At 36.1% G+C, this 19,450-nt stretch overlaps 2 protein-coding genes across 2 annotated transcripts; one reads left to right on the plus strand and one right to left on the minus strand.

Moving 5' to 3' along the window:
• The first annotated feature begins 168 nt into the window (after positions 1–168).
• Positions 169–5,168, plus strand: LOC116168523 (juvenile hormone acid O-methyltransferase-like). The gene is made up of 3 exons (XM_031484421.1): positions 169–4,376; positions 4,423–4,703; positions 4,754–5,168. The coding sequence occupies exons 1-3, from the start codon at positions 4,015–4,017 to the stop codon at positions 4,939–4,941; spliced, it is 831 nt and encodes a 276-aa protein (XP_031340281.1). The 5' UTR covers positions 169–4,014; the 3' UTR covers positions 4,942–5,168.
• A 2,751-nt stretch (positions 5,169–7,919) lies between these two features.
• Positions 7,920–12,205, minus strand: LOC116168873 (transmembrane protein 62-like). Its single transcript, XM_031484869.1, has 10 exons — positions 11,897–12,205; positions 11,602–11,851; positions 11,095–11,554; positions 9,307–9,610; positions 9,137–9,259; positions 9,002–9,086; positions 8,705–8,952; positions 8,600–8,655; positions 8,334–8,555; positions 7,920–8,278 (listed from the first exon to the last, which is right to left on the minus strand). The coding sequence occupies exons 1-10, from the start codon at positions 12,071–12,073 to the stop codon at positions 8,197–8,199; spliced, it is 2,007 nt and encodes a 668-aa protein (XP_031340729.1). The 5' UTR covers positions 12,074–12,205; the 3' UTR covers positions 7,920–8,196.
• Positions 12,206–19,450: the final 7,245 nt, after the last annotated feature.

The following is a 19,450-nucleotide window of genomic DNA, read 5'->3' on the forward strand; positions in this document are numbered from 1 at the left end:
CACTTCCGAGTTTGGTGCGAAACGTCCGAAAGTGAAATGGGCCTGGAATTTTAAAATTACGACGCCTATAATTTAAAATGCACGCGGAAGAGCCCAAATTTTACCTCAAAACTCTTGTAAATTTTAGTTTTGGGTAACCGCGAGCACATATTGGGGACCCATCTTACTTATTTACAAGATTTTTATCTCAAGTTAAATATAACGTGTTCTTTTGAGGAAATTTGGAGGGAAAAACACACGATTTCAGGCAGTTCACGAACAATTCTGTGTGTATATTTGCCTATAGTTCAAATTTACCACAGATTTAAATATATCTGTACATTTACGTAGTGAAGAAACGCCAAAGAAAAGTAATTATCTCTGCTTATAATTCAGAACCTATATAAAGATAAGCGACGGTCAGCTTAAAAGACATTAATACAATATGCAAGGTTAGATTAAGACAATGAGTCTTTTTTTAATTAGGTACATGCCGAGGTGTATAATACGCAACTTTTACTATTTTTAATTAACGGTCGTATGCATTATGCATTATGTTGTTCAGTACAGTCCAGGTATTGGTTTTTCCCTAACAAAACTGTGCTTTTTTTCTGAGAGGCTGAACTGAATCTGAATTTCAAATTTGCGAACATGCAGAAGGTCGACTTCACTAACACAACAACCTTAAAATTTTCGCCCCTTTTAATTTTTTTTCCTACGTAAATCTTAGACTCGAAAAATGCATATTTGGCCAAAAAACTTCCGCAATGCGAACTCTCTTAAAGAGTCCGCAACACGAAATTCGTTATTTGTGTCGTCGCTGTTGTATATTTTAACTATTACGTGTTGAGTGTGTTAGATGGTGCCTAAGCAACCCAAAACATTAAATTTCAAATGAACCGAGGGTCGTAAATGTTTCCTTTGGTAACTACGCTCAAAAAGTCCCCACAAGTTCTGATTTGCACGAAATTATCCGTCCAAAAAACCATTGAGGTTTGTTTTTTGTTGGCTCTTAAAGGATTTTCAAGGCTTAAATTAAACCCCTCACGAGTTTTCAACAAACCTTCGTGAATCGTGAGTCGTTATTAGAAGCAAGTAAAAGCCTTTGTTAGCTTTTCAGAGCTTTAAGACTTTTTTAAAGATATGAATTAAAATTCATATATTTTATTGCTCTTAGAGTCTTACTTAGGCACCAAATGTCTGTTCTCTGCTAGTTTTAAATGGGTTTCACAATCCACAACCATTTAAAGACACTAACATGCCTTCAAATTTTGTTAGAGTTCCCTCAATGACTTTAAGAGCTTTTAATTGTCTTTAACAGTATTTTTAATATTATATTGCGCTTTTGTCACTTTATTTTGTGATGTGCTCAGGAAGAGTTGGAAAATAATAAAGAATGGACCAGAAAGTGGATGTTGAGAAGAGATTCAGGCGGCGCAGCATCTCAGTTGCTCAAAGGATTCAGAATCGAAGACCCAACGGAGTATAAAGCTCTTCTCACAATGTTCCCTCAAACTTTTGATAAAATATAAATCAAGTGGGACCGCGTATCACAAAAAATGGTCCTATTACGAGAGAGAAGGTGACATTAGTATATCTCGCTACCGTAACCCAACTGTCGGCCGCAGCAGTTTCAGTTCATTTTGAACCAGGTAAAGTACAGAAGATGTCATTATACAAAAATGCAGTTGAGTAAACAGGTATTTGTGCACCTTTATTCAAATATTGACAACACCTTTTCGATAAATTTGTTTACATAATTAGTCCTTGATCGATATTGTCTATTGTGTTTAACAGTACATGAATAAAATATGCAAAGATATGAAGAGGATAGAAATATACCTAGGACTGTGTGTTGTTGGTAATCTAACCATTTGCAATAACACTGCAATGCAAATTGACTGTAGAGGCTTAACTTTTCGGTTTCAGGTGTCTTAGAGACCTTTAAGCAGCTTTTATACATCCTTGACAGTAGGAGAAGAGGTTTCATGAGTTTCTAAGAGCTTTTGAGTTGTTTGCTACAATCTATTATGCATACCTACTTATACAGGGTGTCCCACCAGGAACAGGTTCCTTAGGTGAATTCGTGGCGAAATGTCCTTTGACCATCGTTATCGAGATTTTTTTCATTGAATAACATTATGTATATGCTGGTATAATAAAATAAAGCTAAACTTGAATTCTGCAAATAAATTACCCATCTGCGGTCCTGGAAAATGGAAAATGTGTCCGATACCAACAGTTTTCAATTTTTGTATGTGTAGTGTATTGTATTCCTAATAAAAAATGCTATATATTCATTACAGTATGTACTTCTTTTACGGGCCAATTAAGAAAATTAAGTTTATGATGATTTCTCGACACTTTATATTGAAAATCTCTCAACGACGTTTTTTTATTTTTTTGTATCTGTTCAACCAACATCAGAAAAGAATATAAACAAAATCGGCAAATTTCGGTGTTTCTGGCATATCTTCGGAAATAATCCGAATTTTCTGGTTTTCTTTACAGCATCATAATAACTGTTTAATTGCGCAACTTTTCCCTAATTTGACCATCTTCGTATCTTCTATGGTTTCCGAGATTCGCATGTTGGTCGAATTTACCTTTTAGGGGGAACGAATATTCGTTGGAGCATCTGGTGCGAACTAGCCCTCATTGAAGGTGAATAATTTCGCGAACATATTTTCCTAAGGTGAACCTTGAGAATTTACCCCAAATTGTACATTTATTAAAACTTCTGTTCTATAAATCCGGTCGCAGAGTAGAAAGGTCATTAATTTAAGAAATACAACAATGCAGCAACATCTGCCGTTTATGAAGTATGCACTTGCACAAGAGAAGTAAGTGTTAAAAATGACAATACCATAAGATCCATAACCTACGCTTATAGAAAATATTTAGTATTTAATTATGAAAAGGGCCAGGAATTTTTAACGATGAAAGATCTACGAAAAAGAAAGTCTATTTAAGAGATATACGACCGGGTACTTTCTAATTTGTCTAATAACTTTGAGATCTAATTTTAAAGACGTGGCCATAACTTGACGTTCGTATGCATCGAGCTTCCCAACAGAAACTAATTTATTCGAAATTTCTCTCCTCAGATGTACACATAAAATACTTACCTAGCCTAATCTATAATGGTATTTATGTAACGTTGGTCCCTGACCTTCATTATTGATAAAAGACAAAAACTTTCTTCTCGTTGTTCAAATCCAAAACGTTTTAAAGCTGGAAAAATTCGACAAGTAATTAAATTCTTTTTTTACTCGCATTTTTTTGAATATAAAATAAAGGATGGGACGCGGAACTTACCTACTCCACCTATCGAATATATGCGTGCGTTACCAAGAAAATAAAAAAGTATAAGACAAGCATCGTCGTTTAAAACAGCCCTGACCAGACACAATTACATTTTTTTGTATATGATATTTTTTTGGCTTTGCTCGTTTTAGAGTTCCATGACCGGTCCAGCTCGAAATTCGTGGTTCCTAAACTCTTAAATGTTGTAGTGGTCAGTTCAAGCCTTGTTTACAGTATAATATAAAACGGGCATGCACCCATTAATGCATTTTTATCTTTCGTGTTATAAGTACAATCTTCGAAATTATCTATGTCACTTTTTACTTATTTCAAATTCTAAGACATAACAATGAAAATGTTGCGTAAGAAATTCTAAGCCGTAAGGTAGGTTAAAGGTGACACAAAAATAGATTTCAAATATTATTATTAACGTAAACAATTTTTTTTGTCAATGAATTACGTATATTTACAAACTGGCGCAGTTACGAATGCAATTCGCGTCACCGCTAGGCCTCGACGCCTGGATTTTTGGCGGGAGTAACTTCTGGAGTGCAAAAAAATTGACTACGACAAATAAGAAAAATCTACTTGTTGGTTACCGCTGTATTTGAAAAAGATGATCTGGTCCAGGTGCCCCCTCTTTACTATAAAAGAAGATGCTTCAAAAGAAATGTCTAGTTGTCATTACGGGGTTACAAACGTAACTTTAGTAGGTACCTATCCCCAAAAATGAACCAGGCATTACTGTACTCAAAGTACAACGGCTTGCAGAAGAACGACGCAATCTACGTTTTAGACAATTACTTCGACTTAATTAAGTGGAGAAAGGACGCCAGCATTTTGGACGTCGGTTGCGGCGCCGGTGACGTTATTCGCGATTTGCTGCTGCCGCGTTTACCAAAAAAATTTGAAAAATTAGTCGGCGTCGATTTATCCGAGGAGATGATCGAGTTTGCCAAGAATAATTGCCAAAATTCGAAGATCGCATTCGAGCACATGAATATCGCGACTGACGATATTCCGGTTGAATTTGAAGAAAATTTCGATCACATACTTTCGTTTTACTGCTTGCATTGGGTCCAAGATCAAAGGTACTTAGACGAAATTTAAATAATTAATAAATCACTTTTTTTACAGGAAAGCCCTCGCGAATATTTATAAAATGTTAAAGGAAGACGGCGACGTGCTTTTAGCATTTCTGGCTAATAACCCGATATTCGAAATTTATCAGTCGCTTTCCAAAAAAGGTCGGTGGGAATCTTACATGGAAAATGTGAAAAACTACGTTTCGCCGTATCAATATTCGGAAAATCCCGATAAGCAGCTGGAGGAAATTTTGCTCGATGTTGGGTTTGATATTGACATTTGTAAAACTGAAGACAGAATTTACGTTTACCCCAACGTGGCGGTATTAAAAAGTGAGTAAGTGAATGCATTTTGTAGCGGTTCGTTTGCACTTCAATTGTAGAATCGATAACGGCGGTCAGTCCATTTTACAGCCAAATACCGTCGAAAATGCATGAAGATTACCTAAGCGATTGCGTTAAGGAGGTGAAGAAGTTGCATTTATTTGACGAATGCGACAACAATAATGAGCAACGCGTCCAGGTGCCCTACAAGCTGTTTGTGGTTCACGCAAGCAAACGTTCTCCATAAACTGAAACCGATGTTTTACTTCAATTACGTACCTACCTAAGGATGACCACTTGTCCCGTTTGCTGGTGAACCAGTTTATATTTTCGAACACAAATGGTTCTAATTGTGCAATACGAAATTGAACTTGTGGTGAATAATATATTGTTAATTGTAGATAAAGATTTATGGATGTTAATCGTTGTAGCTTTTACTTTTATATATACATTATATACCTTTCTATAACCGTTGAATGCGTTTTATTCGTTTGCCCTGTAATAATGATACGATTTTGCAAGAAATGAAGAATTTCACAAACTTTTTGCCTTAGTGAACCAATAAGAAGAAGGTCTGATTGATACTTGTCTCATTATTAGTGTATGCACTGTCAGTGTTATAAGTTATAAACCACAGAACACAGATTTATTTTATGACCAATTCGCCCCTTGGAAAATGAAGAAATGCGTACAAGTTGTTCTCCTCAATAAGAAATATAGATACCTACGTTATGTGATTCAACTGGGAGATGCATTTTAGTCATGATAAACCGAAAGATAATAATAATAAATATTTTTAATCCAGCACTTAGACCAAGTGTTTTTCGTACTTTCAAAATAACGACCAATTCAAATGGCGAACGTAACGCAGCATTTTCCAAAATATCCCTTAAAATACAGCCTAAATCATCTTGTAAAGAATATTACATTCCATCCGTTTTTTGTTTACAGTACATCAAAATAAATGGAAAATAACCATTTTATTGCTTACCTATTGTCTGAAAGGAACACATAACTTGCTTTTTCCCAAAATAATGGTAAACGTATGAGCTAAATCCGAGGCTAAATCTAAAAATGTTACATTACATTTTCACATAAAAAGTGTAGCTGTTATACTTTGCCTGGGACCCAAAATTGATTAAATTACATGCTCTGAGAAGTTTGCGGAAATGATATTTTCAAAACGGAGATTTGTAAATGTATTTGAAACCAAAGCAACCCAAAAAAAACCCGCTGTCATGATGCTAGCAACAGCATCTCCGTATTTAGAATTGTCATCGAATTCTGGCTGAAATTTAGAAGTAGAATTTTAGAGTTATATCTACCTGCTTTTTCGAAGGGTGCCTTTTACAAGCTGAAACTTCAAATCAAAAAATTATGATTGTTGAACTGACGCTTACCCAAAAGTAAATTCGCGTTTAGTTTAGTGATGATGATTTTCCACCTCCGAAGATTCATCCCCGAAATATTTGCTCTTGGAATCTAGCGGGTGGCGCTAAATAAAATGCTGTCGTGTATTTGAAAAATTTATTGCCAATACGCCACATTCGCCCTTAAAAGATTCGTCTCCAGGTCTATTCCTATCGTACTTCGAGCAGGCGTTCTAAGCACATTATCTCAATCCCGGTATTTGCGGGATTGTTAGATGTTAATCCCGCGGGATCTCGCAAAACTTTAAATAAATTGGCAAATAAGCAATTCTGTGCGGTTAACTTCTGTATTAAAATAAATCGCTAATTATTGCAATATTTAACAAAAAAGTACCTTCGGCCTAACTTATAACAAAAAAACCTTACCCGTAAAGCACAAAAAGTCTTCTAAAGTCCCTCAAAAATCATAGTACATTTTTAACGAAAAAAGTTTAACAATTATTTAAATAAATAAAAATAATAAATCGATGTTATCAGTTTCATTAACAAAGTAAACAGAGTCGTCCCCTTGGTCGACCAATTCCTCAGTCCCGCAAATCCCGCGAGATCCCGCTCCATTTATGTGCGAGATTAATCTCGCAAAAATGCCGCGGGATCCCGCAATCCCGGTATTGCATTTCCTACTAACTATCTTCGACATGTTTGAGCCACACCTGATCATTATTAGCTGACCACCGCCAAAGCGGTGTGTACGGATCTTCACTAGCAGTTTCTTTGATTTATGCACTAACATTTCTTAGATCGCATCATAGGGTCGAGCGCTGCTCTCATTGTAGGGATACTTTGCTAGGAATTCTTCCTATATCGCGATTGATTATACATTTACACGTATTTTCTCTTTAAAAAACGCCAATAAAGTTTTTTGATTTTTATGCTTAATTTCATTAAAAATAATTTTCAAACTTTGGGAACGTAATAGGGTAGACCGCCACAACTTTAGGGATGCTTATGTATAGGTAGAAATTCTTCAAGTATTGGAATTGATTATAAATTTACACTTACACTTGGAACAATTTTTCCGATTGATCTCCAGTAATTTAACACCAGAAACTTCGCCTACTTCAGGCGAGGGGAATTTTCCCTAAGGCGTGAGCTTACATGATCGAATCTTGTACGTAGGTTTTCGAGAAGATAAAATCCTTGGGGCGAACCAGTTTCTGTTGAGCGATTTTTCCAAAGCTTTTGTATTTCTTCTTGTGTGTTGAAAAATAAATATTAAATTATTTTTAATTTAAAAACAGATAAATGACAACCGTTAACCTTTTCTTTTTAGTAGGATTTTTAAAGGATAAACGTCTTGTGAAGAATGTATCCGTCTTGAATTGTCTTGGGGGCGAATATTGCGGGGGAACTTCACGGGGCGATTCCCCCCGGAGGCTAAAGTGGGAACCCTCTTTGGACCGATCCCTTAAGAGCGTTTTTAAGACTTATTTTAAGGCTAAGTTTACTCGCAGAATGCCCATATGAGTGATTTTGACGGGGCAATTTATCCTACATTGAATTTGAAATTCAATGACATATTAGCTATGTATTTATGCCTTTTTTAAACTTTTTTATTTTTTCTTCTTCTTTAATCTTATTCCATTACTGTAGCTGAAATCCAAATTCAAGAATTGTGGGTTTATTATCTACCTTAAATACTGATGGGAATGTTTGTACCGTTAGGGTTAAATTTTACTGAGACTCCGCAATTTAAATTTGATAATAAAAGATCTAAATTTTAAACACATCTTGAATATTCAAATTTTAAATAATGGATTTACACTGTGGATATGGAAAGAATTAAACACCTAGATAAAACAAAAACAATTATGTATGTATATTTTCCTTAATTGGTGTATAGTATAGTATTAATACAATCATACACTGGAAAGTTCGAGGTACCTAAATAAGTAATGGTAATTGGCGACAAAAACATTACAATCACATAGAAAATACAAACATTATAAAACGTACTTAAAATTTACAATTCTAACCAGTCATTTGATTAAGGCCATTGAACAGATTTGACTACAAAAATATCTTATATCACATTTACAAAGTAAAATACTAAAATCACATTGCTATATGAATTATTTGAACGCACTCAGACCCGCGTTCGAAGTGGATACCGATTCTTGCTCACATTTGTGCGACCAAATTTTCGCTGCGCCCCTTGAAAGAGAAAGACATTGATGTAAACTGAAAAAGACTGCATTAAAATGTTTACCACGCGCAGCGCTCTGGCAAGTGCAGCGTCAATATCCATAATATAACGGCAAGGACTATCGACCACGTACGGAGCACACCAAGTAGAAAGGCCAAGGTCCCATAAGCCAACCAGAAAAAGTAAGCCATTATGACTTGAAGGGTTAAAAGTACAATAAAGGGTAGATGCAGCCGCACTCTAACCAAATGAGACGGTTCTTCTTTCTCCATAAGACATCGGACCCTATAAACTAATCACTTAAATTCCCTTCACCTTCGCACACTCACCGAAAATCCACACCGTTTGCCAGAATGAATATTAGAGGCAGTTGGAAAGTGAACAGCTTCAAATTACAAATAAAATCCTCGTAACTAAATCAGAGCCGTACTCACCTGTATAAATCCATAGGCATACGTAAACGAACCTGGCAAAAAAATACCGTCGACGTATATACCCCATGCAAAAATAGCGCCTAGACGATCTTCGACAATAAATCCGACGGACCAAGGGCCTACTGTTAAGTAAATCGGGTACAAAACTGTGGGCCAAAAGATTCGATCGACGGACGATAAAGTCCACAGCTTCCTGATCCACAGGTAAAAGCAGCCGGTGAAGCCTCCTGTTTTAGAAATGATGTGTTCTGAAATTTACATTTACAAAAGCTTAACTTTAAAAGTAAACGCGCTTACTTTTAATGGCACAATAATGAACCATCCTTAACAACATCAATGGCAATATCGCCACGAGGTTAAAAGTCCAAAACATGCACTTAAACTAAAACAAGCAATGATAAACGTAGAGAACAATGAAAACGAAATGCGTACGAAAGTGCTTGCATTCGTCATTAAGACAAATTTTGCCAAAAATTCAAAAGACAGTTTCCTTCCTTCTAATGAAAAGGGCTGAGTATGGAGTTTAATTCTGCCATCTTCGTCACGAACATACGCCTAAAAGTGAAAAATGATACAAGTAGATTTAACTTTTAAAATATTACTTTAATGGTATGAAGTCCAATTTTGTACATCTTTGGACTCCAAGGGGCCACGTACAATGGCCCTTCGACATGCCGACATACCACCCACGCTTCATTGTCAATTTGAATCTTAACCGTTTTGATAGGAACAGGAGAAAACGCCAAAAGTCGAACGTGCGTAGATTCGGTGACAATTTCAAAGTTTTCTTTACGAGGCATCAAGAACAGGGCGTCCTTTGGATTTGTGATCAAAACAACGGGCCACTGCTGGTGTTTAACGTCGATAAATGATAACATGCCATGATCGACGGCAAGCAGGCGATACCTACAAGCGCGCCTCAAGTTACAATGGGTCCTGCGGGACTGTTACATAGAGAAACTTTCCATTGTGTCCCATCTGTAACAGTTTCTCTCTAGATCAGTTCTCTGTTATAATACAATCCGACATTGGAGAGATTTTGGACAACTAAAAAAATTGACGCAAGCCAAATAATTAGCGGCCTTGGCTAATTATTAATATATCTGATAATGAAACGGGCAGCTGGACGAACCAAGCTGCGCCGCAGTAGTGTAATTTATTATTTTTGGAAATGGGCATTGGCCTTACTCTTAGTGCGAAGGTAAAAATGGAATGTCAGTTATTATATAGGGTGTTCCAACTAAAATTTAAACCCTTAGTATGTCCAATTCTGGTAAATTAAAAGGTGTAACATTATTTTATTTAATTATTTTTGATGAATTTTGGTAAAAAACATACGAGCATCCGTCTTTGTGATTTAATTACAAAAAAAATGGAGCATTCAGATACTCAGATTTTTGTGTATGTGAAATAATACAACTTCATCTATACGTCCATGAATTTTGACCAAATTTTTGTACATTTATCTCGACATTTATAGAAATGCTACAGGAAAACATTTCCGTTCGCGAGTTTTCATGTACAGAGTGGTTCAAACTGGGCACTTTCTTGTGGAAACACCCTTTATTTTAATTTATTTAAGAGATAGAAAAAACCTAGGTGTCTGCAGCTGAATTTTAAAGCAAAATCTTTCTGACAGCACTTTTTATGTATGTAGAATCCCATCGCGATACAGATTTTCTGCAAGGTGTTGGGTTTTTCTTGTACAACCCTAAACTATACTTTTTCATACGGACCACCCTACATATTTAGGAGTTATTGAAAAGAGCGTAAAACTCCTATTTTGGTGTTAAATATAACTTGCAATGTTGCATTTTATATATTAAATTATTTTTATTGTATACATCTAGATTTCCATGGCAAACAAAAGTTTGCAGGATTGTTTAAAAGGACAATTTCTTGGTAAAAATTTTAAAATTAATTCATACATCCAAATATGTTTAAGGAGATGGGGGGTGCATATTATTATTTTAAAGTGGAGGTAGCTGGGGGTGAATGCTAAAACTAAGTGAAATATTCCCATAAAAGTTCCCCCAAGCTTTTTAAATGGTCGTATTTTCAAAACAATTAGTTGTATTAGTAATTAAGGTTCAGTCCCTCAATAAATTCATTAAAATTTGGTTAGGCAACACAACTTACTTATACAATGCCTGTCACCCATTACTGCAGCAAGAATGTTGACAAAATCAGGGTGAATTTAACCAAAATTTACTTTTATTTACCAAGGCATGAGCCTATTGGAAAGACAAGCCCTAATGGGCACTCTTTAGATCTAGAGAGTAACTATTACACTTAAGGAGGAATTGTTATAGAGATTTACATGTTCTTGTTTTTAAATGGAAACCTGGGTTTCTCCCCATAACAGTTTCCTCCTACAGAGGTGTGCTTACATGCGATTATCTTTCCAATCACCCAACTCGAGCTCTAAAAAGCCATCCTGTTGCAAGGTGTACATCTTGGGAATAAGTCCTCCGAGTGTGTGCAGATGTCCGCACAAGTACACCAAGGCCTGATCGTGTCTCCCAATAATTGACCGTAATCCCCCTGGTTCGTGACTTAAAATACACGAAGTTGGAAAATGTCCAAACCAAATTGTATATTTACTATGACTAGCCTCGACTCGTTTCACTATGTTACGTATAACGGCTATTTCCACATCGTCGAGCATGCCGACAAAGTTAAAGGGGCGGCGCGGTCCCGGCCGTAAGCACGCATCGATTGCGACGAACGAATAAACATCTCCCTTCACTTCTATCTGATAAAGGTAGGATCGTGGATTGGCTTTGCCTTGTATTGAATAGTTCGTATAAAAGTTTTGTTTGGAAAGCGAATTAAGCACATTGAAGTTATCTACAAAACATGACTTAGAATAGAATACAAACTGCCAGAAATCCCACCATGATTGCCCCGAATATCCAGCCACGTAGTGTACTGAGACACATTCAAACTGTTCAGCACATTCCGGTACTCCACCCATTCCTGTCGGAACTGCTGCGAGCCGATACTGTCTTGAGTCTTTGCATCAGTCAAATCACCAGAAGCCAGCACAACCGGGGGCTTAAAAACCTTAATGGCATTCGCACAAAACTGTCGAAAGTCAGATATACGTGACAAATCACGAAATACACTGACATGTATGTCCGATATCTGAAAGGGAACAATACATTCGGGATACATATAATGGGAACTCACCTGTAAAAACCACACTATGTGCTCATTTTGGTCAGTCATATATAATTTAGTTCCCTCATTGAAATGCTTTGGTTCAAACGATTGTTCTGTACTTAATAAGTTAGTTACGTTGGCCAACAGCATTGAAAGAACAATTATGAAAACTAAAAGGATTATTGTTGGTTTTGCCAATTTCATTGTGCTACATGAACGTCATAATTGCTTGCCAAGGTCTATTACGAAATGTAAACTAAATGGGAATAAAGAACTTCATATTTTATATAATGCATTTGAAATGTAGTGCATTTCACGAAACGTCAAAGGAAATACAGGTTGCTACTTGATGTTACTTGGTTGTTTCTAGCATACGGGTACTAGATGGCACTTGGTAACAAAAAACTAAACTGTGTATACCGAGTGATCATAAATGCTTGATGTTCAAGGTTAAAATTTTGGTATACCGAGTGATCATAAATGATTGCTGTCGAATTAGTAGAGGTGTAGGTCCAAGCCACAGCACCACTGCATATAATACATTTTATTGCATGATTTCCTTCATTCTCTATCAACAAGATCTGGGCTCAGTGCCAATTTCAGTACCAGGGATAATCCTCATTCGTGTTACAGCTGCATTTGACTTCTGGGGCTGTCACTGTTTAAATAGCGTGACAGTTGTGTCAATTAAAGTCGCTGACACAAACCTTCATCTCTCCTCACCCGTTCCTCAAAAAAGAGCGAAGGCAAGCATCGACGCAACGTGTTGTAATGCCGTTACCAGAAACGTCGAAGCGTCCCCTCGCTAAAAGTGTAGCTATCTGCTTTTTTTCGAGAACGAAAAGAGATAGCGATGTCAAACCTTTGTCAATCGATTTTTACGAGTTCAAGAATCAGTGCTATTGAATATGAGCTGTTTTTCTTAGGTTCGAACGGTGCACAAAAAATTCCCCTACTGAAAGTCGTATACGATTCTTCGTACCTATCTTGTTTTATATTCAGGAAATTTACGAAGGGACACAATTTTAATGCTCGCCCTAGGCGCTATTTGGGCATGCTACGCCGCTGCCTACAAAGTACCACCACACACCAGCAGAGGTCTAGAGTATAACAAAACTTATGCTACCGGTTCCTAGCATTTCTGTTGGTCGTAGCATAGAAATTAATGGGTAAAGTTGCAGGTAAAAAGGGCTACTTTTATGTGGCTGCGAATTAAAATGAACAAAAAATGGGTAATGAAACTGGAAACCAGCAGCACAAAGGCATTTGTAGCGGTTCCAAAAGTTGCTGTGCTGGTTTTCAGTTTCATTAATCATTTTTTGTGGCTTGTTACCAATTTTTTAGATCGTAGTTGGAATTTGTAAACGTAAGTTCATAGTTGCATATACGGTTGTCTAACGCTTAGATTTTAGGTTCGGCTTTTAAGCTTTTACAATTGTTCAACCAACAATTTATCGAGGACTATTTTAGTAGGCACTTGTTAGTTTTACTGCCCCGTTTTTGGGGGTTTTCATTAATGTAGACAGTCCGTGCACATCATTCCACTGTAAGTTAATTGTAGAGGGTGTAGTACCTACGATCCCTCGGATTATAACTCCTTTACCATAAAAGATACCGAAAAAAGTCTTAGAACCAAATTATACACAATTTCCGCCGGCATGTTTCTAAAATATTTTTGATCACCAGGGGCGTGCTGTATTCTAGTGGCATATCAAACTTGCATTTTTTTAAATGGAACGTTTTCGCAGCACTGATTAAAAAACAATCATACACTACCGACACTGTACTGTTAATTGTGAGAATTCAACATCTTTTGTTTTATCATGGCTCACTTGGGTTGGGAATAGAACGTTTTTTTACAAGTTGGCGTTTTGACTTTGGTTTTCTCTGAAATTTTCTTATGGAATGTGTGGTTTTGTTTATATCAGTGGATAATTTGTAGTCTTCTGGGATTGTGAGAGATCCTGTTAATTGAGTATTTACATGAAAAACGACATTAAATTAAAGGCGTTGTTTATAAAGAGCCTATTTAAAAAAACCTTAAAGTTGCCATGCGAGAGAATTCTGCAGATTAAATGATATTGTTACACGACAATAGTAGTTAGGTGCACAAGACTCAAAAAGTTCGACAAGTAATCGATGAATACGGCTTTCAAGAATTAAGATATCCGCCCTAGATTCGGTTACCCCGTCAGTTGTCACACTTTGTCGTTTATTGTGCACCAATCATCTACAACAACCCCGATGGCCGCTGAGGTGCAGTGTGCATAGCCTAACTAAATCCTAAACATGAATAGGTATTACGTATTGAATGTATGAGATATCGAACACTAAAAGGGATTAATTCAAAATCCCGTAACTGGATCTCATTATTTAGTAAAGCAATCACTTGAAAGCTCTCCTTTCAGACTGCCCGTTAACACTATTACATTCTTAAGAAGACTAAATAAATATAAAGTTGACAGGCATTGAATACTTACTAATTGTAGATTTTAACTCTGTGGAAACAGTTATTTCCTGTAGCCGCATTCATGTTTACGCACTTTTACTACATACATATTTATTTGTACCTTTGCAGAAGGCAATTGACTTCGCTTCGGGTTTAAAGTGTTTATTGGGCGCAATAAACGTAAACTTGTGAATTGTGAATGGCAATTCACAGGTGAGTGCTTGTTGACATACGGAGAAATTTGAGAAGCCATTGTTGACTAACAGTCCGACAGTTGTTTCTTGGAATATCGCATTTTAGCAGTCAATGGGCTACTTTCCATACTCTAGTAATAAGCAATGTAAATATTGAAAATGCTGGCATGTTTGTCTTCTTATAACGCTAATGCAAATTTGTAAAATAACAGCTAAATTTCATAATTGTATGGAAAATCATATCGTAGTAGTCAAAGGGCAAATAAGTTAACTACTAGGCACACGGGAATAGGTTTAATTTACTTCACACTGTGTTATTTTACAGGGGATAACGTCAATTTTAATAATATTACGAAATCTGCACTAAATATATTGTTATCAGACACCTACACTAAACTGTTTGTGAATCATTTGAGTTTCTTTGAATGTTTATGATTACTTATTCTATGATAGGATATAGGTCTCTAGGTTGGACATTAGACATGCTGTGCGTGCTGAACACACGAAATGCAATTTTGATCAACTAATAATTAGAGAGCCATCTTAACTAAATGATTGTAAATTTTTTGAGATAAATAAAGTTTTAGAAAGATGGAAAATCATTGCAAGTATAGCAATATTTAGCGTTTAAGTAGTTGTTGACGCCATATGCATTACAGAAATGCACTGCAAGTGACAGATCTGATGACCTAGACCTATGAAGGTATAATTACCTACTTCTGTTATCAAACCTATAGTAACTGTTCATTCTTATATTTTTGTGTGACTTAATGGTTACACATACTTCACCTACTGAGATTCCATTATCTATGTAGTGCACTTTGTACAGTTGTTTAAAAGGGACATCAAGACGACTTGCTTATAGCAAAAAAAGTAATGCATTGAGGATGTTTGTACCTAACAATTAGAAATTCTTATTGGGGTGCAAAATATTTCAAATTATTACCGGATAGATGCTTAAGAAGGGTATTAATATATTATCTAAACCTAACATTTCATTTACATGAAAATTTCGGGAGGTTTCCATGAAGAACTTAACTTAATGATTTCGAAAAAAGTTGCCGAGAGGTTTCAATCGATAATTTTAAATGAGAACTAGCAAACCACGAATTAACATGACCAAATCTTTGAATAAGTAGTTATTAGGTATCACATCAAGAATGTACCAAAACAAAATGGGCAATAACACTATAAACATTTACATAAAATCATAAAATGATTTAATTCAATATAAAAACGTTGCCACAGAAATTCAGTGGCTCGTTTTTCACCAGTTCCACGCTCGAGTCTGTTGCTGACGTCTTTAATTAATGCCCAATTCCCCAGCAAGCCGCATCGACTCAAACGCAACTGGGTGGAAGATGTATTGATGACCGAGGTCTCTATATTTATTAATTTTCCGACGTTCAGCCTCAGCAACCGCAGCACCGCTCTAATGGTAGAATTCAAGTAACTAGGAGCTAGCGGACTACCACAGTTACATCCCACTCAAGGGATCGCCCTTTTCCCCAAGGAATTGAAGTAACACCATCTGACCTCTTATATCTCTAAATGTCCCACATGATTCAAGAACAGAGTGAATTTGTAAAGATGCCAAGCTTCGTTACAAATTTTTCTATATAAACCTTGTTTGATATTTTATTTCCCATAATAAGTAAGTATTGAGTTGTTTTTATTTCAGAAAATAAATGAGTAACGAAAAACAATTGAATTTTTGGCAGTGCTCCTTTTCATTATTCGCATTTGATAGATTTTTGTTCTCTTTTCGATGATATAACATGTTAATGCCCTTATTCAAGAACAATTAAAAAAAAAATATTATAACTAGTTCAATAACATTAATCCAGATATCCTACATCAAAATAAAAAAGGGCATTACAACAATCCCGCGAGATGAGTAGATATATCTACTTAAAATTTGAAGTGTCCATTATATTACTCATATGTGATACGTCTATTACTAATGTTGGAGTGTCCAAAACTTGGTACTCGGGCATTTTTTGGGTAAAATTTTCAATAAAAATTTCAATTTACATAATTTGTAATATTGTATACCCTACTTAGGTTCTGCATAAAAAGTGTTTGATGATTCACTATTCAAGAATTACTTTCTTTTATACAGGGTGTCCCTAAAAGGTCTGTACAACGCGCTACCAGGGGTTCTTGGTATCAAAATAGGACGATTTAACCCAACTTACCTCTATCCAAAAGTGCTTCGGTAAGGCGCTATCTACCGCCAAAGATTTTTAAAAAAAAATCGTTATTTTTATTTTATCGGAAAATGGTTTTGCCGATTAAAATGAAATTCGGGATCTGAATGTCTAATGTAAAAAGGGTCTTTGTGATATCATCGTTTTGATTGTAGTTGCTATGTAGGTGGTAAAATACTGACCATCCACATCTGAAGAGGTCTAAAACTTTTTAACTACTATTTTTGACGGTTCTGAATTTTTAGACACTGGTAGACAGTTTACTTGCAAGCATTTTTTGTCTCTTGATGAATATCGCTATCTGTGATGGTTTACGAAAAAAAAATAATTTAGGCATGATGAATGGCATGCACCATACATGCGATTGTTCCTCAAAAAATCAGAAGATGGCTGTGAAACCTTAGAGTGTCGTAACGTTTGTTTGTTGTTTCTTAAACTTTAACAATTTACGTTTTTTTGCGACCATTTCCACGACAGTATCCAAACACTAATAGCATATCAGTTAACTCTGCGTTACTGTATTGAAAGGCCATATTACAATTTTAACAATGAAATTTTAAGTCTTCAAGCAAAATGTAAATTGTTAAAGTTGAAGAAACAACAAACAAACGTTACGCCACTCTGTTTCACAGCCATCTTCTGATTTTTTTAGGAACAATCGCATGTATGGTGCATGCCATTCATCATGCCTAAATTATTTTTTTTTTCGTAAACCATCACAGATAGCGATATTCATCAAGAGACAAAAAATGCTTGCAAGTAAACTGTCTACCAGTGTCTAAAAATTCAGAACCGTCAAAAATAGTAGTTAAAAAGTTTTAGACCTCTTCAGATGTGGATGGTCAGTATTTTACCACCTACATAGCAACTACAATCAAAACGATGATATCACAAAGACCCTTTTTACATTAGACATTCAGATCCCGAATTTCATTTTAATCGGCAAAACCATTTTCCGATAAAATAAAAATAACGATTTTTTTTTTAAATCTTTGGCGGTAGATAGCGCCTTACCGAAGGCACTTTTGGATAGAGGTAAGTTGGGTTAAATCGTCCTATTTTGATACCAAGAACCCCTGGTAGCGCGTTGTACAGACCTTTTAGGGACACCCTGTATAACCCAGATCGTTCATGATTTTGGGCTTTCTGTCCGTGCGTCCGTCATGATAAGTCGCGAACGTTAAGTAATTTGTATACACTGCTATTCATTACAAGGTACACAGGGATTTATGTGTATTATTTTTCCCTATGCCTACTTTTAAATAACAAAACTGTTCTGAAGGGCGCCTAATTTTATGCAACCAAAATAACTTCTTAAAACAAATAAAGATCTGGCTGCCACATTAATTAATTGGAATATTGTTGCTTTGGGTTTCGTATCGTGTGTGGTGTGCGAGATGAATCGCTTCAGCGACGCTTGGTAAGCGAAATTAACATTTCCGATGGCATTTTACACAGCGATAGCGGCCGAAAATGCCGCATGCTGTGAGTACTCTCCTTCGGCAGTCTGCTCTTGAGATATATGGAATTAGGTATCATGATAAACGGTCACGGACTATGGTTGGTAGAAATTAATTGTTTCATTGAGAATTTTCACTACAGTACCATAAAGGATATAATCAGCCCCCTCCCCAACCCCTTATTTTCATAAGGAATAAGAAAGAAGAGCGGTACTTGGTAGAGAACAGTTCCATTTGTTGCTATCTTTAATGAGAATACCATGAAAGATAAAATCCATTTCTACGCCCCCCCCCACGTTTCCCCCCGTCAGTCCCTGATCTAGAAAAGGAGTCGCGAGGGAATACCGTGAAGGGTAGGTTCAAAATCGCAGAAGTGGGTCCGCACGGAAAGACGGACGGACGGACAAAACAAAATTAATTAAAAAATGCGCTAAAAACTCTCTCTCTCTCTCTCTCTCTCTTTCTCTCTCTAAAAATCTTGTGGATTCTGTAAAGCAAAAGTTTCGAATGTCTTCTAAGAGCTTTGGTGAGTTTCAAGAACTAAATACGAGGGAAAGTCATTAACCAAATCAGAAGCTGCCTTGAGAAACCTGACATTAAGTGGCAGAACAAGCTACCTTTATAATACTCAAGTTACATTTGCCACATTCATACCCAGGAAGCCTTTAAATGGCGATTGTCCTCGTGTACAGCGGAAGAGCAAATTTTGGGACCTTTGAGAGCCTTTCATTTTAGGTCTTTGGTTTAGTAGGAATAAAAAATTTATTTTGGATTCCTATGCATAGGTACTTAACTGTTACACACTTTATAAATAGAGGAAACTTTAATTCTGAAAAAAAATTACTCTTGTATCCCTGATACAAGACGTAAAAATGATACTGCTCTTAATCTTTCATTACATTCTTGCAAATTATTTCATTATAATTACTGTAATTAAACGTAACATCATGATAATTTACTTCATTATCCATTAATTATAAAAAAAAAACAGTACCTGCTTTGTATCAAATGTCAATGTTGCGTTTTGAACTAAGGCGTACAGAATCAAAGCAAAATGCAAATGTGTGTAAAACATTAATTTTGAAATTGTGTTCTAGAGCTTCTGAAGAACTTCATTAATACGAAAATTAAAACGCACGAATTGTTGAAACGAACTAATGGGATGAATGAAAGTAAACAAAGACAAACAAGTCGCGCACGTCTGACCGCCGGTTCGGCTGACAAACTCCGCCCCGCGGCTTACGTCACGCATCGTCCCGTTCGGCCAA

This window comes from Photinus pyralis, unplaced genomic scaffold (assembly GCF_008802855.1).
Source record: "Photinus pyralis isolate 1611_PpyrPB1 unplaced genomic scaffold, Ppyr1.3 Ppyr1.4_LG4, whole genome shotgun sequence".
Classification (NCBI taxonomy): domain Eukaryota; kingdom Metazoa; phylum Arthropoda; class Insecta; order Coleoptera; family Lampyridae; genus Photinus; species Photinus pyralis.